This window comes from Sminthopsis crassicaudata, chromosome 2 (genome assembly GCF_048593235.1).
Source record: "Sminthopsis crassicaudata isolate SCR6 chromosome 2, ASM4859323v1, whole genome shotgun sequence".
Taxonomy (NCBI): domain Eukaryota; kingdom Metazoa; phylum Chordata; class Mammalia; order Dasyuromorphia; family Dasyuridae; genus Sminthopsis; species Sminthopsis crassicaudata.
The window spans coordinates 354,320,989-354,346,565 of record NC_133618.1 but is presented as its reverse complement, the minus strand read 5'-3'; the positions used below and the strand labels follow the sequence as shown (position 1 = coordinate 354,346,565).

At 35.5% G+C, this 25,577-nt stretch overlaps 2 protein-coding genes across 2 annotated transcripts in view; one reads left to right on the top strand and one right to left on the bottom strand.

The window, feature by feature from the left end:
- Positions 1-25,577, bottom strand: part of KLHL3 (kelch like family member 3) — a 385,747-nt gene that overhangs the window by 306,680 nt on the left and 53,490 nt on the right. The window lies entirely within an intron of this gene.
- On the top strand, positions 21,198-22,815 carry LOC141552837 (neuropeptide Y receptor type 6-like). Its single transcript, XM_074284797.1, is given in 3 exon segments — positions 21,198-21,203; positions 21,847-22,566; positions 22,568-22,815. Coding segments are annotated over 3 exon segments (966 nt in total). The 3' UTR covers positions 22,808-22,815.

The window sequence follows — 25,577 nt, the reverse complement described above, 5'->3', positions numbered from 1 at the left end:
TTTCTGATTGTTTATTGGATTAATCAAATTAACAGGAAATGTCAAGTGTTTGGCATTCTGTGGAAAAACAAATTGCATTCTGTACTTAACTCTGTCCCATCTTATCTGTATGGCACTGGGCAAGTTAATTAACCTTTCTGAAGCTTTAGTGTCTTCATTTTTCTGTTAAAAATTTGATTTCATGCAAAATAGGAATTTAAAATATAATATCTCATAATTTTAAAAAATCAAGATCAAATATGATAAAGCACTTTTAGATGTGAAACATATAGAGAATCAGAGTTTTCTCTGGAAATTTGTTTTTTAAGAGAAAGGACAGAAGCAACATAGGGAAATACTTCAGAAGACAGGTACTATATTCATTCAAAATACCTTCCTTAAAAGGAAACAAATTAGTTAAAATGATTGTGAGATATCCTCAAGGTATGAGGCTTTGTAGTATGCCATCCTAATAGTTCTTAAAGTTCTCAAAATAATTGCAAACTATTATGTGATATATGAAATATCTCAGAGGCATAATTTCTGCGTAATTAATGAACAACTTTATTAATCATGATTAGCAGATAATAAAATGATGGTCATTTGTCTTTTTCATAAATCAAAGACAAATAATGGAAGCTGTTCAACATTTGAATAGGCTTGGAGAGATGTTTCTAAGAGATGGAGATCAATTCTGATTAGATAACAGTTAATGAGAGAATGAATATTAAGAGATGTGGACTCATTCAAATACAATACTTTGAATTTGTATCACTCTTGGACAAAGAGAGGAATCCACTCAGTTTTGCCTGAGTAGAAAAACAATGACTAGATTTCTCTTAGATTATACTTTGTAAAGTCTTCTATTTGAGAGAAGTACTCAGATGATTTGGGTAATCTCATTTATCAGCAAAGACCTTCACAAGGACTGGAGTTTGGATAAGGAAATGGAAAGGGACAAAATCCTGGATCTTCACAATATTAATTGGTTATTAATAATCATTTCTTTCACCAACCCCTCCTGCCCCCCCAAAAATGCTCCACATCACTAATAATAAAAGAAATGTAAATCAAAACAATCCGGAGATTTTACCTCACACTCAGAAAATTGATAAAGTTGACAAAAGTTGGGAGTGAACACTGATGAAAGGATTGTGGGAAGCTAGGTACACTAGGGCATTATTGGAACTGTGAATCTATACCATCATTCTAGAAAGAATTTTGAACTATTGTAAGTAAAATAACTATTATGTCCTATAACATTGACTATAGATTTCACTTTGATCTATAGATTTATACTAGGCTCATATTCCAAGGAGGCCATTGATAAAAAGAAAATCTACATATACACTAAAAAGTAATAGTAGTACTTTTTGTAATAGTAAAGAATTAGAAACAAAGTAGATACCCAAAATGGCTAACCAAATATAGTTATAAATGTATGTCGCTCAGAAATGGTGAGGGGTAACCATTTAAAAATAAAGTTGGAGCTATCTCTAGGAGCAAAACAAAAGTTAATTGTACGTTCTCCCAAGATCAGGCATCCCACCCATTGGCTGAGGGTCTTACATTCTAAATGCAGAAATTATCCAAGAAATTGAACTTGACCAATAAGTACATAGTTGCCCATATTTGATTGAAATGGGGAGAAAATTATGTCATGGGAGTATAGTAGGAAAGGGACTTAAGTATGCCCTTGAATCAATGCTCAAAGACCTTCAGGCCTACTCCAACTTTGAAGTAGATAAAGCCTTACTCGATTTTCACAACTGTTATGAAAGATCTCACCTCATCTTTTTCAAATGTAATAGAATATTACTATGTTGTAAGAAATGATGAATATAAAAAAGTAGGGAAAGATCTACATAAATTTATACAGAGCCAAGAAAACAATATATAGGGTGTCTACAATTATTATTGTTGTCTATCCTTCATTCTTAAAGAGGACCATAACATTAGGGAAGTGATGCCAAAGCATGTGAGTAAATTGGATTTAAGTGCTTCCTACACCACTATCCTTAAAGCTGTTCAAGCAGCTTCAAGGAAACTACAGAGTTTTATATTAAACTTATCCTAGCATCTTGTCCTCCCCCTCCCTCTTTCCAGTGTCATAGAGATCCCAACTCTAGGTTGTAGAAATCTGCTCAAGCATCAAAAACTTTCTTGGCCATAGCTTTTTTATAGTAAAAGTTTGTCAGAGACAAGCACCAGCATCTAAACTGCTGATACCAGGAAAAGTAGGCTCTGAATTGCTGGTGCCAGGAAAGAGAATTAAAGAATAGAGTGAGTAGGACAGGCCACCAACATATGATAGCTTGCTTATGGGAAACTGGGCAGCCTGTAGGAAAGAACATAGCATCCATCTAGGACCATTTTTGAATATCAAAAAGTCAACTGGACTTTTGCCACACCAGGTTGATGAACCATTCATTGCCCAGTGTAGGAGGAAGGTAAAACACTTTAAGATCTAGCGCTCCAAAAAATTACAACCAGAGAAGAGGAAATCAGAAAATGACTGATAAGGAAAATAAATGAGGGGGAAAAGACTGAATCAAAATTTTCAGGAAGAAGAAATCACAAATACTTTTAACAAAAACAGATAAATTGACAGGAAAAGCAGTAACAGAAGGAAATAAGGCCTCCAAGGGGTAGAGCCTGCAAAAGGGTGGGAGGGGTATTTTTTCATATCACTTCTTTCAACCCATGCTTAATCTTTGTAATTTTGCAATATTCATTTTAAAAAATTTTACTGACATTTTCTGTTTCTCATATCATAGTATCTTGCTAATTTTTTCCCTTTTTGTACAGATTTACAAAATATTATTTGTGATATATGGGATATTTTGGGGGAGGGGAAGGAGGAAAAATACTGGGAGAAGGAAGATTTTTCTTTTTCTTTTCTTTGAGGCTGGGGTTAAGTGACTTGCTCAGGGTCACACAGCTAGGAAGTGTTAAGATTTTTCTTTTAAACAGAAGGAGATTTTATATATATATGAAGGGGGAGGCAGCGAGATGGAGAGAGAACTCTATTAATATGGCTTTAAGGCCCCTCTGACCTCTAATATATGAATCAATGTCATGGGAAATTTTTCATTATTTGGGACTCAGTATCATTCTTCCTGCAATACTAAAAATATGTCTTAATATTAATCTCACCTCATCAAAACCTGTCCCACAGGAGGTGAAAATTTATTTTAGAGGCTTAGAAATTCCTCAGATAAGAAGCCAGAGTTATCTCAACTGTCTCTGACTCCTTGGTGACATGTAAATCCTCAATCAGCTTATTTGTGAACTTTCTAATCGAATCTGACTTAATTTACCTTACAGAGTTTGAGGAGGTTTGTTTTCTTAAGATATATGAAATGATGACTCTTTAACTAAATTTGTTCAACTATTAAGATGTGGAAGGAAGTATGGTATTATGGATCTATATACTTATGGCTTAAGAAGAATGTACAAGATTGCTACATGTAAAAGAATTATTTCCCTATCACTGACATCATTTGCCTTTAAGGCATGTCAGAATCCTTATGATATAAAGAATGAGAGGAACAGAGAATAGTCTATCTCTCAGACCCGTGGAGGAGGAAGGAATTTATGACCAGAGTAGAACTAGAGATCATTATTGATCACAAAATAGAAGATTTTGATTACATCAAACTAAAAAGTTTCTGTACAAACAATACAAATGCAAATAAGATTAGAAGGGAAGTAACAAATCAAGAAAATATTTTTAAAGTTAAAGGTTCTAATAAAGGTCTCATTTCCAAAATATATAGAGAACTGACCCTAATTTATAAGAAACCAAACCATTTTCCAATTGATAAATGGTCAAAGGATATGAACACACAATTCTCAGATGATGAAATTGAAATTATATCCACTCATATGAAAGAGTGTTCCAAATCACTACTGATCAGAGAAATGCAAATTAAGACAACTCTGAGATACCATTACATACATATCAGATTGGCTAAGATGACAGGAACAAATAATGATGAATGTTGGAGGTTGTGTGGGAAAACTGGGACATGATACATTGTTGGTGGAGTTGTGAAAGAATCCAGCCACTCTGGAGAGCAATTTGGAACTATGCCCAAAAAGTTATCAAACTGTGCATACCCTTTGATCTAGTAGTGCTACTATTAGGCTTATATCCCAAAGAAATACTAAAGAAGGGAAAGGGACCTGTATGTGCCAAAATGTTTGTGGCAGCCCTTTTCATAGTGGCCAGAAACTGGAAGATGAATGCATGTCCATCAATTGGAGAATGGTTGGGTAAATTATGGTATATGAAGGTTATGGAATATTATTGCTCTGTAAGAAATGACCAGCAGGAGGAATACAGAGAGGCTTGGAGAGACTTACATCAACTGATGCTGAGTGAAATTAATAGAACCAGAAAATCGCTGTACATTTCAATGTTGTATGAAGATGTATTCTAATGGAAGTGGATATCTTCAACATAAAGAAGATCCAACTCACTTTCAGTTGATCAATGATGGACAGAAACAACTACACCCAGAGAAGGAATACTGGGAAGTGAATGTAAATTGTTAGCACTACTGTCTATCTACCCACGTTACTTATACCTTTGGAATCTAATACTTAATGTGCAACAAGAAAATGGTATTTACACACATATATTGTATCTAGGTTATATTGTAACATATGTAAAATGTATGGGATTGCCTGTCATCGGGGGGGAGGGAGTAGAGGGAGGGAGGGGATAATTTGGAAAAATGAATACAAGGGATAATATTATAAAAAAAATTACTCATGCATATATACTGTGAAAAAAAATTATAAATAAATAAAATTAAAAAAAAAAAAAAAAGAATCCTTATGATAGTTTGGCTTTTCTCTGATACCTAAACCTATTCTGGAGCATAGTAACACCACCTAGGTTTTTTTGTTTTGTTTTGTTTTGTTTTGTTTTTAAATTATACTTTTTTATTTACAAGATATATGCATGGGGGAGAGGGGGACTTTCAGCCAAGATGGCAGAGAGGAGGCACACATCTGCTTAAGCTCTGCATTTTCTCTCAGAATTTATTTCATGACAAGCCTCAGAATTAGTGCTTGACCAGAAAAAACCCCACAAATAATTACCAACAGAAGACATTCTTGAAATTCACCAGAAAAGATCTGTTTTTGCTCTGGGGCAGAGATGACCAGATTGGACACAGGCTGAGGGCAAGCGGTGAGAGCGAAGCAGGAAGGTCACACTGAGCAGAATGGAGGGAGGAGGGGTGTGATCTCTGCCATTTCTGAGGAAGGACTTTTACCACAGTGTGGATATTCTGTCTTGGCAGCAAACCAGGATCAGCAGAGAAGCTGTACAGGAGGTAAAAACTATAACCCCAAAAAGCTAATGTCTCTTGGGACCTGAACACCTCCACCTGGAGGGTCCCAGTACATTCTTAGAGTCTCATAGTCTCAGAGTGCAGATGCAGCACAGCCATTGCTGTCCTGCTAGTGCCTCACTGCTGTTCCCCCCTCCCCCCAGTCTGTAGAGGAAGCCCTGTAATACCATCCAGCCCCACACAAAAAAAGCAGACTACATTTGTTTTTCTTGTTAGTTTGTTTTCTTTGTTTCTTCTCTGACAAAATGAGCAAAAAATTAAAAAGGACTCTGACCATTGATAGATTCTATATGGATAGAGAGCAGACTTTAAACCCTGAGGAGACTAAAAACAGACCATCTCCAGATGAATCCCCAAAGGGAGATATGATCTGCTCTTCAATATAAAAAACTGTCATAGAAGAAATAAAAAAGACTCTCACAAGAGAGCTAGAAGCAAAATGGGAAAAGGAAAGGGAAGCTTGGCAAGAGAGTCTGGATAAGTAATCCCACTCATTTAAAGATAGAGTGGATAAAGAAATCAAATCCTTGAAAAACAAAATTAGTGAGTTGGAAAAAGAAAACAGCTCTAAAAAATAAAATTGGCAAAATGGAAAAAAATTCCATAAAACAAAACAGCTCACTTAAAAACTCATTTGGACAATTAGAAAAAGATATTTAAAAAGTGAATGAAGAAAATACATCATTGAAAATCAGAATCAAACAAATAGAATTGAATGACTCGAGGAGACACCAAGAATCAGTCAAGCAAAACCAAAAAAATGAAACAATGGAAAAAAATGTCAACTATCTTCTTGGGAAGACAACAGACCTGGAAAATAGATCCAGGAGAAACAATCTGAGAATAATTGGATTCCCTGAAAAATATGATGGAAAAAAAGAGCCTGGACACAATTTTCCAGGAAATTTTCAAAGAGAATTACCCAGATGTTTTAGAAACAGAGGGTTAAAATAGACATTGAAAGAATTCATCAATCACATACTGAAAGGGACCCTAAAATCAAAACACCAAGAAACATAGTGGCCAAATTCAAGAACCATCAGATGAAGAAAAAATACTGCAAGCTGATAGAAAAAAATCAATTCAAATATGGAGGAGCCACATTAAAGATTACCCAGAATCTAGCAGGGTCCACATTAAAGGATTGAAGGGCCTGGAATATGATATTCCAAAAGGCTAAGGAACTTGGTATGCAGCCAAGAATAATTTATCCAGCAAAAATGAGCATCTTTTTCCATGAAAGAAGATGGACATTCAACAAAATAAGTAAATTCCATCTATTCTTGATGAAAAAACCAGATCTAAACAAAAAGTTTGATCTCCAAATATAGAACTCAAGAGATTCCTAAAAAGGTAAAAATAAATCTTGAGAATTATATTTCTGCCATAAAGACATATAAAGAACACATGTATAATTTGTTCTAGAAACTAGAGTTGGAAAGGAAATTGTACCAGAAAAAAGGGTAAAGTGGTAGTACTACATCTCACAAAGATGCAAAGGTAATCTATTATATCTGAGAGAAAGAATGGAGGGGGATGAACATAGTGTGTATGATATTCTCATTAGAATTGGCTTAAAGAGAAAAATATAGACATATTTGATTTATGGTAAAACTCATTCCACTTCATTGAAAAGTGGGAGAGGAAAAGTGAAAAGGGAAGGAGTAAGCTAAGCAAAAGGGAATACAGAAATTGTGAGGAAAAGGGGTAAAATAGGGGGAGGAACTCTAAGGGGGGGAGGTATACTAAAAAGGGAGGGCTGTGAGAAGCAAGTGGTGCTCACAAGTTTAATACTGGGTAGGGGAGTAAGAGGGAAGGAAAGGAGAAAAGCATAAGCAAGGGTTAACAAAATGGCAAGTAATACAGAATTAGTAATTTTAACCATAAATGTGAATAGAGTAAACTCCCCTTTAAAGAGGAAGCGGTTAGCAGACTGGATTAAAAGCCAGAATCCTACAATATATTGTTTACAAGAAACACACCTGAAACAGGGGGATACATACAGAATAAAGGTAAAAGGTTGGAGCATAATCTACTATGCTTCAGGAGAAGCTAACATAGCAGGGGTAGCTATCCTCATCTTATATCAAGCAAAAGCAAAAATTGATCTAATTAAAAGAAGTAAGGAAGGGCACTATATCTTGCTAAAGGGCAGCATAGACAAGGAAGCAATATCAATACTAAACATATATGCTCCAAGTGGTATAGCATGTAACTTCCTAAAGGAAAAGTTAAAAGAGCTGCAAGAAGAAATAGACAGCAAAACTATAACAGTGGGAGATCTCAACCTTGCTCTCTCAGAATTACATAAATCAAACCAGAAAATAAATAAGAAAGAAGTCAAAGAGGTAAATAGAATATTAGAAAACTTAGATATGATAGATCTTTGGAGAAAACTAAATGGAAACAGAAAGGAGTATACTTTCTTCTCAGCAGTTCATGGAACCTATACAAAAATTGACCATATATTAGGATATAAAAACCTCAAACTCAAATGCAGTAAGGCAGAAATAGTAAATGCATCCTTTTCAGATCATGATGCAATGAAAATTACATTCAATAAAAACCCAGGGGAAAATAGACCAAAAAATAATTAGAAAGTAAATAATCTCATACTAAAGAATGATTGGGTGAAACAGCAAATCATAAACATAATTAAGAACTTCACTCAAGAAAATGACAATAAGGAGACATCTTACCAAAATGCGTGGGATACAGCCAAAGCAGTAATTAGGGGAAATTTTATATCTCTAGAGGCCTACTTGCATAAAATAGAGAAAGAGAAGGTCAATGAATTAGGCTTACAACTAAAAATGCTAGAAAAGGAACAAATTAAAAACCCCCAGAAGGGGGGCAGCTAGTGGATAGAGCAACAGCCCTGAATTCAGGAGGACGGGAGTTCAAATCTGGTCTCAGACACTTAACACTTCCTAGCTGTGTGAACCTGGGCAAGTCACTTAACCCCAGCCTCAGGCCAGGGTGGGGGGGAGAAGGAGGCGAGGGGGAGAATTGAAAAACAAAACAAAACAAAGCAAAAAAACCAGACAAACACAAAAGTTGAAATTCTAAAATTAAAAGGAGAGATTAATAAAATTGAAAGTAAAAAAAAACACTATTGAATTAATTAATAAAACTAAGAGTTGGTTCTATGAAAAAACCAACAAAATAGATAAATCCTGAGTAAATCTGATTAAAAAAAGAAAAGGGGAAAATCACCACTAATGAAGAGGAAGTTAGAGCAATAATTAGGAGTTATTTTGCCCAACTTTATGCCAATAAATTCGATAACTTAAATGAAGTGGAAGAATACCTTCAAAAATATAGCTTGCCCAGATTAACAGAGGAAGAATTGGTTAAACAGTGCCATCTTAGAAAAAGAAATAGTACAAGCTATTAACCAACTCTCTAAGAAAAAATCCCCAGGAACAGATGGATTTACATGTGAATTCTACCAAACATTTAAAGAACAATTAACTCAAATGTTATATAAACTATTTGAAAAAAAATAGGGATTGAAGGAGTCCTACCAAATTCCTTTTATGACGCAGACATGGTACTGATACCTAAACCTGGTAGGTTGAAAACAGAGAAAAAAAAATATAGGCCAATCTCCCTAATGAATATTGATGCTAAAATCTTAAATAAAATATTAGCAGAAAAAGTACAGAAAATCATCCCCAGGATAATACATTATGACCAAGTAGGATTTATACCAGGAATGCAGGGCTGGTTCAATATTAGGGAAACTATTAGCATAATCGACTTTATCAATAACCAAATTAACAAAAACCATATGATCATTTCAATAGATGGAGAAAAAGCATTTGACAAAATCCAACATCCATTCCTACTTAAGACACTTGAGAGTATAGAAATAAATGGACTATTCTTTAAAATAGTCAGGAGCATATATTTTAAACCTTCAGTAAGCATTATATGTAATGGGGATAAACTGGAACCTTTCCCACTAAGATCAGGAGTGAAACAAGATTGCCCATTATCACCATTAATCAATATTGTATTAGAAATGATAGGCTCGGCAATAAGAGTAGAGAAAGAGATTAAAGGAATTAGAGTAGGTAATGAGGAAACCAAATTATCACTCTTTGCAGATGATATGATGGTATACTTAGAGAACCACAAAAATTCTACTAAAAAAAACTATTAGAAATAATTCATAACTTTGTCAAAGTTGCAGGATACAAAATAAATCCACATAAAACCTCAGCATTTTTATACATCACCAACAAAATCCAACAGCAAGAGATAGAAAGAGAAATTCCATTCAAAATAACCGTTGAGAGTATAAAATACTTGGGAATGCATCTACCAAATGAAAGTCAGGAACTATATGAGCATAATTACAAAACACTTGCCACAAAAATAAAGTCAGATTTAAATAATTGGAAAGACAGTAAGTGCTCTTGGATAGGCCAAGCGAATATAATAAAGATGACAATACTCCCTAAATTTAATCTATTTATTTAGTGCTATACCAATTAGACTCCCAAGACACTATTTTAATGACCTAGAAAAAATAACAAAAAAATTTATATGGACGAATTTCAGGAGAAATTCAAGGGAATTAATGAAAAAAAAAATCAAATGAAGGTGGCCTAGCTGTACCTGATCTAAAACTATATTATAAAGCAGCAGTCACCAAAACCATTTGGTATTGGTTTAGAAATAAACTAGTTGATCAGTGGAATATATTAGGTTTACAGGACAAAATAGTGAATAACTATAGAAATCTAATGTTTGACAAACCTAATGATCCCAACTTTTGGGATAAGAATTCATTATTTGACAAAAACTGCTGGGAAAACTGGAAATTACTGTGGCAGAAATTAGGCATGGACCCACACTTAACACCACATACTAAGATAAGATCAAAATGGGTCCATGATTTAGGCATAAAGAATGAGATCATAAATAGATTAGAGGAACATAGGATAGTTTTCCTTTCAGACTTGTGGAGGAGGAAGGAATTTGTGACCAAAGGAGAACTAGAGATCATTATTGATCACAAAATATAAGATTTTGATTACACTAAATTAAAAAGCTTTTGTATAAACAAAACTAATGCAAACAAGATTAGAAGGGAAGTAACAAATCAAGAAAATATTTTTACAATTAAAGGTCCTGATAAAGGCCTAATTTCCAAAATACATAGAGAACTGACTCTAATTTATAAGAAATCAAGCCATTCTCCAATTGATAAATGGTCAAAGGATATGAACAGACAATTTTCAGATGATGAAATTGAAACTATATCCACTCATATGAAAGAGTATTCCAAATCACTATTGATCAGAGAAATGCAAATTAAGACAACTCTGAGATACCACTACACACCTGTCAGATTGACTAAGATGACAGGAACAAATAATGATGAATGTTGGAGGGGATGTGGGAAAACTGGGACACTGATGCATTGTTGGTGCAATTGTGAAAGAATCCAACCATTCTGGAGAGCAATCTGGAATGATGCCCAAAAAGTTATCAAACTGTGCATACCCTTTGATCCAACAGTGCTATTATTGGGCTTATATCCCAAAGAAATATTAAAGAAGGGAAAGGGACCTGTATATGCCAAAATGTTTGTGACAGTCCTTTTCGCAGTGGCTAGAAACTGGAAGATGAATGCATGTCCATCAATTGGAGAATGGTTGGGTAAATTATGGTATATGAATGTTATGGAATATTATTGTTCTGTAAGAAATGACCAGCAGGATAAATACAGAGGCTTGGAGAGACTTACATGAACTGATGCTGAATGAAATGAGCAGAACCAGGAGATCTTTATAGACTTCAAAAATGATATTGTATGAGGATGTATTCTATTTGAAGTGGATCTCTTTAACAAAGAGTAGATCTAATTCAGTTCCAATTGATGTATACCCAGAGAAGGAACACTGGGAAATGACTGTAAACTGTTTGCATTTTTGTTTTTCTTCCCAGATTATTTTTACCTTCTGAATGCAATTCTTCCTGTGCAACAAGAAATTCGGTTCTGCACACATATATTGTATCTAGGATGTACTGTAACACATTTTACATGTATGGGACTGCCTGCCATCTAGGGGAGGGGGTGGAGGGAAGCAGGGGAAAATTTGGAATAGAAGTGAGTGCAAGGGATAATGTAAAAAATTACCCATGCATATATACTGTCAAAAAAAAAAGTTATAATTAGAAAATTAATTTAAAAAAAAGACTTTTAAGAAAAAAAAGAATATTTGTGTTTTCATATTCAAGGAAATTGAATAATTATTAGTATTTAAAAAAAACATGTATGCATGGGAAATTTTTCAGCATTGATAATTGCAAAATCTTTTATTCCAATTTTTCCCTTCCTTCCCCACCACCTCCTCCCCCAGATGGCAGGTAGACCAATACATGTTAAATATGTTAAAGTACATGTTAAATCAATATATGTATATATGTCCATAGTTATTTTGCTGCACAAAAAGAATTGGACTTTGAAATAGTGTACAATTAACCTGTGAAGGAAATAAAAAATGCAGGTGGACAAAAATAGAGGAATTGGGAATTCTTTTTTTGTTAGGTTCTTACTAAGTGCTAATGAGATAATGAGATATTAGGTTCTTACTAAGTGCTAGGTTGGTACTTAACAATTCTCTAGTTCTGGCCTTTACTGGGAGTTTTACCCCTTCGAACTTCTGGGGAGGAGCTTGCATGCTTAGGAGGAGCAAGTTCATTGGATGAAGTATTTTTTCCCAGAAGCCCCTGAGTTATTCCATGCCCATTCTCTGGAAGGATAAAAGAAGCAATATTGAGCAAGTGAAAGGGAGGTCAGAGTTGGCGGCAGTTAAGACAGCAGATCTCCTCCCAGAGAGTGATCAGCAGTTTCTGGAGACAACAGAACGTTACATTTTTTTTTAAGCGGATTGTTTTATAATTATATATATTTTTTGACAGTACATATGCATGGGTATTTTTTTTTTTTTTTTTACAAAATTATCCCTTGTATTAATTTTTCCAAATTTTCCCCTCCTTCCCTCTCCGTCCCTCCCCTAGATGGCAGGCAATCCCATCCATATTAAATGTGTTACAGCACATCCTTAATACAATATATGTGTGTAAAACCAAATTTCTTGTTGCCCCGTAAGAACTGGATTCCGAAGGTATAAGTAATCTGTGTAGAAATACAATAGTGCAAACATTTTACACTCAATTTCCAGCGTTCCTTCTCTGAGTTGTAGCTGTTTCTGTCCATCATTGATCAACTGTAACTGAATTGAATCTCTTTATGTTGAAGATATCCACTTCAATCAGAATATGTTTTCATACAGTATCATTGTTGAAGTGTATAGTGATCTCCTGGTTCTGCTCATTTCATTCAGCATCAGTTCATGTAAGTCTCTCCAAGCCTCTCTGTATTCATCCTGCTGGTCATTTCTTTTAGAGCAATAATATTCCATAACATTCATAAACCATAATTTAGCCAACCATTCTCCAATTGATGGGCATCCATTTATTTTCCAATTTCTAGCCACTACAAAAATAGCTGCTACAAACATTTTGGCACATACAGATCCCTTTCCCTTCTTAGTATTTCTTTGGGATATAAGTCCAGTAGTAGCACTGCTGGATCAAAGGATATGCACAGTTTGATAACTTTTGGGGCATAGTTCCAAATTGCTCTCCAGAATAGCTGGATCCTTTCACAACTCCACTAACAATGCATCAGTGTCCCAGTTTTCCCAAATCCCCTCCAACATTCATCATTATTTGTTCCTGTCATCTTAGCCAATCTGACAGGTGTGTAGTGGTATCTCAGAGTTGTCTTAATTTGCATTTCTCTAATCAGTAGTGATTTGGAACACTCTTTCATATGAGTGGATATAGTTTCAATTTCATCATCTGAAAATTGTCTGTTCATATCCTTTGACCATTTATCAATTGGAGAATGGCTTGATTTCTTATAAATTAGGGTCAGTTCTCTATGTATTTTGGAAATGAGGCCTTTATCAGGACCTTTAACTGTAAAAATATTTTCTTGATTTGTTACTTCCCTTCTAATCTTGTTTGCATTAGTTTTGTTTGTACAAAAGCTTTTTAATTTGGTGTAATCAAAATCTTCTATTTTGTGACCAATAATGATCTCTAGTTCTCCTTTGGTCATAAATTCTTTCCTCCTCCACAAGTCTGAGAGGCAAACTATCCTATGTTCCTCTAATCTATTTATGATCTCATTCTTTATGCCTAAATCATGGATCGATCTTGATCTTATCTTGGTATATTGTATTAAGTGTGGGTCCATATCTAATTTCTGCCATAGGAATTTCCAGTTTTCCCAACAGTTTTTTTCAAATAAGGAATTCTTATCCCCAAATTTGGTATCTTTGGCTTTGTCAAACACTAGATTTCTATAGTTGTACCCTATTTTGTCCTGTGTACCTAACCTGTTCCACTGATCAACTAGTCTATTTCTTAGCCAGTACCAAATGGATTTGGTGACTGCTGCTTTATAATATAGCTTTAGATCAGGTACAGCTAAACCACCTTCATCTGATATTTTTTTTTTCATTAATTCCATTGAAATTCTTGACCTTTTGTTTTTCCATATAAATTTTGTTCTTATTTTTTCTAGGTCATTAAAATAGTTTCTTGGGAGTTTGATCGGTATAGCATTAAATAAATAGATTAGTTTGGGGAGTATTGTCATCTTTATTATATTCGCTTGGCCTATCCAAGAACACTTAATGTCTTTCCAATTATTTAAATCTGACTTTTTTTTTGTGGCAAGTGTTTTGTAATTTGGCTCATATAATTCCTGACTTTCCTTTGGTAGATGGATTCCCAAATATTTTATACTCTTGACAGTTGTTTTGAATGGAATTTCTCTCTGTATCTCTTGCTGTTGCATTTTGTTGGTGATGTATACAAATGCTGAGGATTTATGAGGATTTATTTTGTATCAAGCAACTTTGCTAAAGTTGTGAATTATTTCTAATAACTTTTTATTAGAATCTCTGGGGTTCTTTAAGTATACCATCATGTCATCTGCAAAGAGTGATAGTTTGATTTCCTCATTACCTACTCTAATTCCTTTAATCTCTTTCTCTACTCTTATTGCTGAGGCTAACATTTTTAATACAATATTGAATAGTAATGGCAATAGTGGGCAACCTTGTTTTACTCCTGATCTTACTGGGAAAGGTTCCAGTTTATCCCCATTACATATGATGCTTACTGACGGTTTTAAATATATACTCCTGACTATTTTAAGGAATCGTCCATTTATTTTTATACTCTCAAGTGTTTTTAGTAGGAATGGATGTTGTATTTTATCAAATACTTTTTCTGCATCTATTGAGATGATTATATGGTTTTTGTTAATTTGATTATTAATATGGTCAATTATACTTATTGTTTTCCTAATATTAAACCAGCCCTGCATTCCTGGTATAAATCCTACTTGATCATAGTGTATTATCCTTGGGATGATTTTCTGAAGTCTTTCTGCTAATATCAAATTTAAGATTTTAGCATTAATATTCATTAAAGAGATTGGTCTATAGTTTTCTTTCTCTGTTTTCAAGCTACCTGGTTTAGGTATCAGTACCATGTCTGTGTCATAAAAGGAGTTTGGTAGGACTCCTTCAATCCCTATTTTTTTTCAAATAGTTTATATAACATTTGAGTTAATTGTTCTTTAAATGTTTGGTAGAATTCACATGTAAATCCATCTGGTCCTGGGGATTTTTTCTTGGGGAGTTGATTAATAGCTTGTTCTCTTTCTTTTTCTGAAATGGGACTATTTAAAAAATTTACTTCCTCCTCTGTTAATATAGGAAGCCTATATTTTTGGAGGTAGTCATCCATTTCACTTAAGTTATCAAATTTATTGGCACACAGTTGGGCAAAGTAACTCCTTATTATTGTTCTAATTTCCTCTTTATTGGTGGAAAGATCCCCCTTTTCATTTTTAAGACTAACAATTTGATTTTCCTCTTTCCTTTTTCTGATCAGATTTATCTATTTTATTGGCTTTTTCATAAAACCAACTCTTAGTTTTATTTATTAATTCAGTAGTTTTTTTTACTTTCACTATTATTGATTTCTCCCTTTAATTTTAGAATTTCAAGTTTAGTTTTTGGTTGGGGGGTTTTAATTGGGTCTTAGTTTTCTAGCTTTTTAAGTTGCAGGCCCAATTCATTGATCTTCTCTTTCTCTAATTTACTCAAGTAAGCCTCTATAGATATAAAATTTCCCCTTATTACCACTTTAGCTGCATTCCACAAATTTTGGTATGATGTCTCATCGTTTCTCATTATCTTGGGTAAAATTATTAATTGTTTCTATAATTTGCTGTTTCACCCAATCATTCTATAAGATGAGATTATTTAATTTCCAATTACTTTTTGGTCTATTTGCCTCTAACTTTTTGTTGAATGTAGTTTTTATTGCATTGTGATCTGAGAAGAAAGCATTTACTATTTCTGCCTTCGTGCATTTAATTTTGAGATCTTTATGTCCTAATATATGGTCAATTTTTGTATAAGTTTCATGAACTGCTGAGAAGAAAGTATACTGCTTTCTATCACTATTCAATTTTCTCCAAAGATCTATCATACTCAATTTTTCTAATGTTCTATTTACCTCTTTAATTTCTTATTTGTTTTGTGGTTTGATTTATCTAATTCTGAGAGTGCAAGGTTGAGATCGTTTTGCTGTCTATATCTTCTTGCAACTCTCTTAACTTCTGCTTTAGGAAGTTAGATGCTATACCACTTGGTGCATATATGTTTAGTATTGATATGGCTTCATTGTCTATGCTACCCTTTAGCAGGATATAGTTTCCTTCCTCATCTCTTTTGATTAGATCAGTTTCTGCTTTTGCTTGATCTGAGATAAGGATGGCTACGATAAGGATGGCTACCCTTGCTTTTTTGACTTCTCTTGAAGCATAATAGATTCTGCTCCAGCCTTTTACCTTTACTCTGTATGTATCTCCCTGCTTTAAATGTGATTCCTATAAACAACATATTGTAGGGTTCTGACTTTTGATCCAGTCTGCTATCCACCTCCGCTTAATGAGAGAATTCATCCCATTCACATTTACAGTTAAAATTACTAAATCTGTTTTTCCTGCCATCATATTATCCCCAGATTTTGCTTTTTTCCTCTTGTCCCCCCTGATCCCCTTCCCCAGTATTAGACTTATGGACCCCACTTGTGTCACGCAGCCCTCCCTTTTTCGTATCCCTCTCCCCTCCTTTTAAGTCCCTTCCCCTTTCTTGTACCCTTCCCTTATTCCTCTTTTCCTTTTCCCTTTTCCTCTCCCCCCCTTTAATTAGGTAAGATAGAACTCTCTGAAAAACAAATATGTCAATTATTTACTCTTTGAGCCTACTCTGATGAGAATAAGATTCACACAGTGTTCCTCCCCTTCTCTAAATTCCTTCACATATGGTAAATTTTCTTTGCCTCTTCCTGGGATCTACGTCCCATTTCCCTCTTTTTATCTCCCTTTCCCGTTTTCTGATACTATCTATCCCCTTTTCCTTTATACTTCCCTTTTTTAATGTTATATCAGTAAAATCAAATTATACACTTGGATTTTCTGTATATCCATAACAGAAATACAGTTCTCAAAAGTTCCTTTTACCTTTTTCTGCTTCTCTTGAGTCTTGTGCTTAGAAATCAAATTTTTTGTTTAAATCTGGTTTTTTTCTTGGAAACAAATGGAATTCCTCTGTTTCATTAAATGTCCATCTTATTCCATGGAAGAAAATGCTAAACTTAGTTGGGTAGTTTATTCTTGGCTGCATTCCAAGTTCTTTTGCCTTTTGGAATATCAGATTCCAGGCCCTTCAGTCCTTTAATGTGGAGGCAGCTAGATCTTGAGTGACCTTTATCGTGACTCCTTGGTCTTTAAATTGTTTTTACCTGGCTGCTTGCAATATTTTTTTCTTAGTTCTGCAGCTTGGCTACAATGTTCCGTAGAGGTTTTTTTTTAGGGTCTTTTTCAGAAGGTGTTCGATGAATTCTTTCAATGCCTATTTTCCCTTCTGTTTCTATTATCTCTGGACTCTTTGATGATTTCCTGTAAAATAGAATGTAGGCTCTTTTTTTCATCAAAATTTTCGCGAAGTCCAATGATCCTCAGATTCTCTCTCCTAGATCTATTTTCCAGGTCTATAAGATTTTCCCAGTAAATATTTGACATTATTCTCCATCTTTTCATTTATTTTTTTTTTTTATTTTGCTTGACTGATTCTTGGTTTCTCAATGAATCATTCATTTCTATTTGTTCAATCCCAATTTTTAATGAGTTATTTTCTTCATTCACATTTTTTAGTTCTTTTTGTATATGTCCAATTGAGTTTTTAAGTGAATTATTTTGCTCTGTGGAATTTTTTCCATTTCTCTAATTTTTTTTTTAAGTGAATAATTTTCTTTTTCCAATTCACAAATCCTACTTTCTTGGGAATTTTTTATCTTTTCCAATTCAGAAATCCTACTTTCCTGTGATTTTTTAACCTTTTTCAATTCACAAATTTTGTTCCCCTGCACTTCCTGTGAATTCTTTTATCTTTTCCAACTCAAATTTCAGGACCTTGTTACTGTCTATCATAGCTTCTCTTTCCTTTCCCCATTTTTCTTCTCTCAACTTTTTAATAGTGTCTTCTAGGAGAGAGTTATGTGATGGGGGGCAGGTATCATTCCCCTTTAGGTATTATCTGGAGACTGTCTGCTGTTGGCCTTCTCGGGTTGTATACTCGCTCTTTCTCTTTATAGAAGGTGTCAATTGTTCTCTTAAATTTCTCACCCATTATTAATATTCTGTGGGGTCTGCCCTTTGGGTAGAAAATTTACCAGCTTCCTTGCAGAGCAGAGATAGGGTGGATTACAGTAGTCTTGTGCATGGGCTAAGAGAGAGCTCTGGGAGAGATTTTTCCCTCCCCTCTCTCTTTCAGAAATGACTCAGAGGTGGTTAGCTCAGCTGGGCTGGGAGGGAGTGCCCAGTGAGGAACCTGGGCTGTGTAGCTTAGTGACTGCCTTGAGGCTAGAGGCTGAACAGTGAAAGCATTACAACCCCAGGCCGAAGCCCTCCCACCCCTACCCAGGGCCATGGATATTAGTAGTTGACCAGCGAAAAGCCCTTGCACACAGACCAGAAGTCTCTGGGGGGAAACACAGGCTGGGCCCTGCACTATGTGGATTAAAGGCTGCCCCAGGCTGTGTACCCTGCTGTTCAGGTTCTCAACTGCCTCAAGGAAAAGCCCTGGACAGCAGCATGAGGCTGCACAGCTGTGCTGGGATTGGTGTTGGGTCACTTCCAGTTTAGTTGTTTTTTTTCACTTAGATTTAAACTAGTTCTCCAAAACCTTTCCCCAAGTTTCAAAGCAATTAGCATAACCTTTGTCCTTCAGAGACCTTATCTGCCCAGCCCAGGACAGGCTTGAATTTTAAACTGCTGCAAGGAAAAACTCATCTGCCAGTTTTAAAATAGCCAAGACTTTCTGTTCTTTTTACTTACAGATCAGTGCAACAAGTTAAGGAGTTAGAAATCACAAACAATTTTTATACTAAGCACAATTGCAACATTGAAATAATCAATTCTTAATTGTTCTTAAGCCTTTAGCAGAGCTCTTTAACCAAAAAAACAAATAGACAAGTGACACAGAACACAGAACACAAATCACAGAGACATAAATTGCACGATTATAACATTAAACAAAACATTTAATGTAAAGTACAATTTAGGAAACTGAGGACAATTAGGGAAACTGAATCAGGACAATAAAAGGGAACTGTGTCACAACATCAGAAGCCTTTTCCATCTCTGAGATGCCTATAATGTCACAAGTAGTGTGAGTTTTCATATTAGGCTGATGTTGATGGACTGATCTGGCATTCTGACCGTTATGCATAAAATAATTTATATTGGAAAAATTATTCTGCATTCCAAACAATTAATTCTCAAAAACAAAACACACACACACACACACACACACACACACACACACACACCCCCCACACCTTAAAATAAAATCTGAATGAATTTTTAAAAATTTTATTCCCAGTAAGGAAACTTTATCAACCAATACAGATCAACACCCATTCTTCAATTTATAGCATAAGATAATTTCCAGGAGCATCAAGATGGAAGGAATAATGCATCATGCATCCAGTGTGTATCAGCTCCCTACATCTTTATCCTAGATCTTATGGAATGGCTAGCTTTTATCCAAATCACCATGCTGACTCTTTAAAATATGAATGCAACCCATGACATGGAAGTTCACCCATGTTTGACTAATGGTAATTACTGAGGAGATTCCAGTGTGGAGAATGATAGACTAATTAATGAGTTAAGGATATTGGGAATTTGTGCAGGATCATTCCTTTTCAACTATATCCCTTCCCATATCTTGTAGGTACTACATGTGTTCACTACCTGCCATCTTCTCAAGGTCTTCTACTTGGGTCTTCAATAGGTCCTTCCCAGGCATCAGACTTCTTCCTTATCAGTAGTTTATCTATTCCACAACTTATCTGCATAATCTCCTGCTCCCCATTATCTAATCTATCCTAAAATTTTCTTGGATGGATTGACTTGACTCTTAGCCTTCTCCAAACATATTTGTCTTTTAAAAGAAGGCTCTGGAAACAAAGCTTTAAAGGGTGAGTCTAATATTTTAGGATCCTTTAATCACAGCCTAGAATAAGAGAATATATGTGAGAGCTAGAAGGACCTTTTATTATATAGTCTACCCGTCTCATTTAACATATAGGGGAAGTGGGGCTTAGAGACAGGAAGTGGCTTGTTTAAAAATTGAATCAGAAACTTTTTCTGTTGTCTGCTCATTTTTCTCACCTATTACTCCGCTTTTAACTCTCTGTTAAAGTAGGGCTCTGTTTCCAGGATGGAGGGTCACAGTCTCAAGTTTAGTGTAGCTATTTTCAGAGATCTTTCTAGGAACCTGGCCACAAGCAATCTTTTCTACCCTGGAGCTATTAGGCATGTCCCTAACTCACTACAGTTGTAAGATCTAATGTGCTAAAAGCAAGAGTCCTTCCTCAGTGCTGCTAGAGACCTTCTGTGAGCTAAGGCCTTAGGAAGCTGACACCCACCACCACTGCCCGTGACTACTATTGCTGGTTTCCCAAGGCCCTTTCATTCTATTGACAAACTTTTTCTGCTGATCTTCCACCAAGTAGTCTCTGGTATTTCTAAAAACCACTAGTACTGATGCTGATTTAGAGGTTCCTAAACCCCTTCCTGCTTTGCTGACCCAGGGCTGGGACTGGAACCCAAGCTGAGTACTGGAACAGCCTACATCAGGACTGCATGCTGGATTCCCACTCTGCTGTCACAGAGCTTTCCTACTGAACTTTCAAGTTCTTTTTGGCTAAAAAATGTTCTACTACTCCATCTTTATGAGTGTTCTGATGCTCTAAAAAGGAATTTGGAGCAATTTGGGGGGAGTGATTGAACCATCTTGGTTCTGTCTCCCAAAAGACTATAAATGCTGGATCTGGATCAGAGCTGGATGATTTGACTCTCGTCTGGTGCTACTAACTCTACCTCATACATTGCAGTAATTGGAAAGCAGTCCTAATATCATAGGAGAGATGCAGTCTGATATAATAGCTAGAGATTCCTCAACAGAACGATTTAGATTCGTCATATCTGACATATCATGGCCAAGTCACTTAACCTCTCAGTGTTTGAAGCAATTCTTTAACAGTGTAAGATGTAAGAGTTGCAAGTTTATTGATGGAGCAAATCTCACTGAGACCTTTCTACAACAAAAAATTGCAGGACTAAATAAAAAAGAAACAAGAGTATGGAGAGAATGGGGAGCAAGAGATGGCATGGAAGTATAGAAGAGAGATAGGGAGAGAGAGACAGGGAGGAGAGAGAGAGAGAGAGAGAGAGAGAGAGAGAGAGAGAGAGAGAGAGAGGGAGAGGGAAAAAGAGATGGAGATAGAGACAAAGAGTTAGAAGAGAGAAATTGTACAAAGATTTCTAGCTTGATTGAGATACTGAGCTTCTAAAGTTCAGATTACACCCAAGTAGTTTATACTGGAGGTGGGTGAAGGATAGAGTCAACCTACATAAAAACCTCTTTCATGGTCTATAGGGGGAATTGAAGAAATTTTCCTTATCTAGAAGCTTAGGTCGAACCCTTCTTAGAGGACCAGGTATAGATGAGATAATCCTCATTGGAATCTACAGATTTTTGTTAAACTTAGGTTTTTTTGTCATTTGTATTTGTTTTATTGTTGTTGTTGTTGTTGTTGTTGTTCCTCCCAGGACTCCAAGAAGATGCTCCATTATAGGACCAAGAAAGATTGAAGACTACTGAATACATCCTGGAAGCATCCAAGCAAGGTCCCAAAACAAACAGAGGCCTAAAACTCCACCTTATAAAACACTACTGGCTCTTCCCCCAGCTCTGATAGAATGGATTATTCCAAGATTGCTCTAAAAACATATGGCTCCTAACCAAACCAAATTAAGACCAACTCTTCTATGTTTTTATTATTTGAATCCTGTCAGCTGCCTTCTCCAGCCTTATTTATCCTACTTGTTGCATATATCATAGTCATAGTTGTAGGCCTTTTTGGAAACCTCTCACTCATTATCATTATCAAAAAGCAGAGAAAAGCTAAAAATGTCACCAACATGCTAATTGCCAACCTTTCCCTGTCTGATATCCTGATGTGTATCATTTGTATTCCTTTTACAATCATTTATACACTGATGTATTACTGGATATTTGGAGACACTAAGTGTAAACTGACTTCTTATCCACAGAGTGTCTCTATTACTGTTTCCATATTTTCATTGGTCTTAATTGCTGTTAAAAGGTACCAGTTAATTGTGAACCCCTATGGCTGGAAACCTAACATATTTCATGCCTACTGGGGAATCCTAGTGATTTGGCTGTTTTCCCTTCTGCTATCAGTTCCCTTTTTCCTGTCCTACCACCTGTTTCTCAATTTCTCCCTCCTTAATGACCTCTTTATACATCAGATGGCTTGTGTGGAGGACTGATCCTCCAAAGAGAGCCAGCTCTTCATCTCCCTGCTTGTGTTCCAGTACTGCATCCCCCTAGGCTTCATTTTTGTCTGCTATTTTAAGATCTTGATCTGCCTCAGTAGGAGAAATGGGAAAGTAGAAAGAATGAGGGAGAGTGAAAGCAAGAGGATTAACATTGTGTTGGTCTCAACTGTGGTTCACATTTGGGGCTTGCTGGCTACCCCTAAACATCTTCAATGCTATCTTTGATTGGTACCATGAGGCCCTGATGAGTTGCCACCACAACTTGGTATTTGTGGTCTGCCACCTGGTTGCCATGACCTCCATGTGTGTCAACCCTCTATTTTATGGCTTCTTCAACAAGAATTTTCAGAAGGATCTGTTAGTGCTCATCCGCCATTGTCAATGCTTGATATTTTTTTTTTCAGTAGTATTTTAATGTTCAAACAAATTTTTTTTTTTTTTGGTTTGTAGTTGTTTGCTCTTCATTCTTTTTTTTTTTTTTAGAATTTTTTTCACAGTATATATGCATGAGTAATTTTTTTAATAATATTATCCCTTGTATTCATTTTTCCAAATTATCCCCCCCCTCCCTCCATTCCCTCCCCCGATGACAGGCAATCCCATACATTTTACATGTGTTACAATAAAACCTAGATACAATATATGTGTGTAAATACCATTTTCTTGTTGCACATTAAGTATTAGATTCCGAAGGTATAAGTAACCTGGGTAGATAGATAGTAGTGCTAACAATTTACATTCACTTCCCAGTGTTCCTTCTCTGGGTGTAGTTATTTCTGTCCATCATTGATCAATTGGAAGTGGGTTGGATCTTCTTTATGTTGAAGATATCCACTTCCATCAGAATATATCTTCATACAGCATTGAAGTGTACAGCGATCTTCTGGTTCTATTAATTTCACTCAGCATCAGTTGATGTAAGTCTCTCCAAGCCTCTCTGTATTCCTCCTGCTGGTCATTTCTTACAGAACAATAGTATTCCATAATCTTCATATACCATAATTTACCCAACCATTCTCCAATTGATGGGCATCCATTCAACTTCCAGTTTCTAGCTACAACAAAAAGAGCTGCCACAAACATTTTGGCACATACAGGTCCCTTTCCCTTCTTTAGTAATTCTTTGGGATATAAGCCCAGTAGTAGTACGGCTGGGTCAAAGGGTATGCACAGTTTGATAACTTTTTGGGCATAGTTCCAAATTGCTCTCCAGAATGGTTGGATTCTTTCACAACTCCACCAACAATGTATCATGTCCCAGTTTTCCCACACAACCTCCAACATTCATCATTATTTGTTCCTGTCATCTTAGCCAATCTGACAGGTGTATAGTGGTATCTCAGAGTTGTCTTAATTTGCATTTCTCTGATCAATAGTGATTTGAAACACTCTTTCATATGAGTGGATATAGTTTCAATTTCATCATCTGAGAATTGTCTGTTCATATCCTTTGACCATTTATCAATTGGAGAATGGTTTGGTTTCTTATAAATTAGGGTCAGTTCTCTACATATTTTGGAAATGAGACCTTTGTCAGAACCTTTAACTTTAAAAATATTTTCCCAATTTGTTACTTCCCTTCTAATCTTGTTTGCATTAGTATTGTTTGTACAGAAACATTTTAGTTTGATGTAATCAAAATCTTCTATTTTGTGATCAATAATGATCTCTAGTTCTCCTCTGGTCATAAATTCCTTCCTCCTCCACAGGTCTGAGAGGTAGACTATCCTCTGTTCCTCTAATCTATTTATGATCTCATTCTTTATGCCTAAATCATGGACCCATTTTGATCTTATCTTGGTATATGGTGTTAAGTGTGGATCCATATCTAATTTCTGCCATACTAATTTCCAGTTTTCCCAACAGTTTTTTTTTCCAAATAATAAATTTTTATCCCTAATGTTGGTATCTTTGGGTTTGTCAAAGATTAGATTGCTATAGATGTACCCTTTTTTGTCCTTTGTATCTAATCTGTTCCACTGATCTACTGGTCTATTTCTTAGCCAATACCAAATGGTTTTGGTGACTGCTGCTATATAATATCGCTTTAGATCAGGTAACTTAGACCACTTTCCTCTGACTTTTTTTCATTAGTTCTCTTGCAATTCTCGACCTTTTATTCTTCCATATGAATTTTGTTGTTATTTTTTCTAGGTCATTAAAATAGTTTCTTGGGAGTCTGATTGGTATCATTTAAATCTGACTTTATTTTTGTGGCAAGTGTTTTGTAATTTTTCTCATATAATTCCTGACTATTCTTTGGTAGATGGATTCCCAAATACTTTATACTCTCAACATTTGTTTGGAATGGAATTTCTCTTTGTATCTCTTGCTGTTGCATTTTGTTGGTGATATATAAAAATGCTGAGGATTTATGTGGATTTATTTTGTATCCTGCCACTTTGCTAAAATTCTGAATTATTTCTAATAGCTTTTTAGCAGAGTCTTTGGGGTTCTCTAAGTATACTACCATCATGTCATCTGCAAAGAGTGATAGTTTGATTTCCTCATTTCCTACTCTAATTCCTTGAATCTCTTTCTCGGCTCTTATTGCCGAGGCTAGCGTTTCTAGTACTATATTGCATAGTAATGGTGATAGTGGGCAACCTTGTTTCACTCCTGATCTTACTGGGAAAGGTTGCAGTTTATTTCTATTGCATATTATGCTTACTGACGGTCGTAAATATATGCTCCTGATTATTCTAAGGAATAGTCCATTTATTCCTATACTCTCAAGAGTTTAAAAACTCTTAAGGTAAGGGGGTTTTATATTAATAATAGTTGTAATGAAATTAATCGCCCCTAGAATGGATGACACTCCTGCCAGATGAAGTGAGAAAATAGCAAGATCCACTGATGCTCCAGCATGGGCTAGGTTTCCTGCCAGGGGCGGGTAAACGGTCCACCCTGTGCCGGCGCCTGCTTCAACTGTTGAAGTCGCAAGCAGTAGAAGGAAAGATGGTGGTAGTAGTCAAAAGCTCATATTATTTATTCGAGGGAATGCTATGTCTGGGGCTCTGATTATTAGCGGGACAAGTCAGTTACCAAAACCTCCAATCATAATAGGTATTACTATAAAGAAAATTATAACAAAGGCGTGAGCTGTAACAATTACTTTGTAGATTTGATCATCACCGATAAGGGTGCCCGGTTGACCCAGCTTAAGTGCTGCCAAGGCCTGAGGG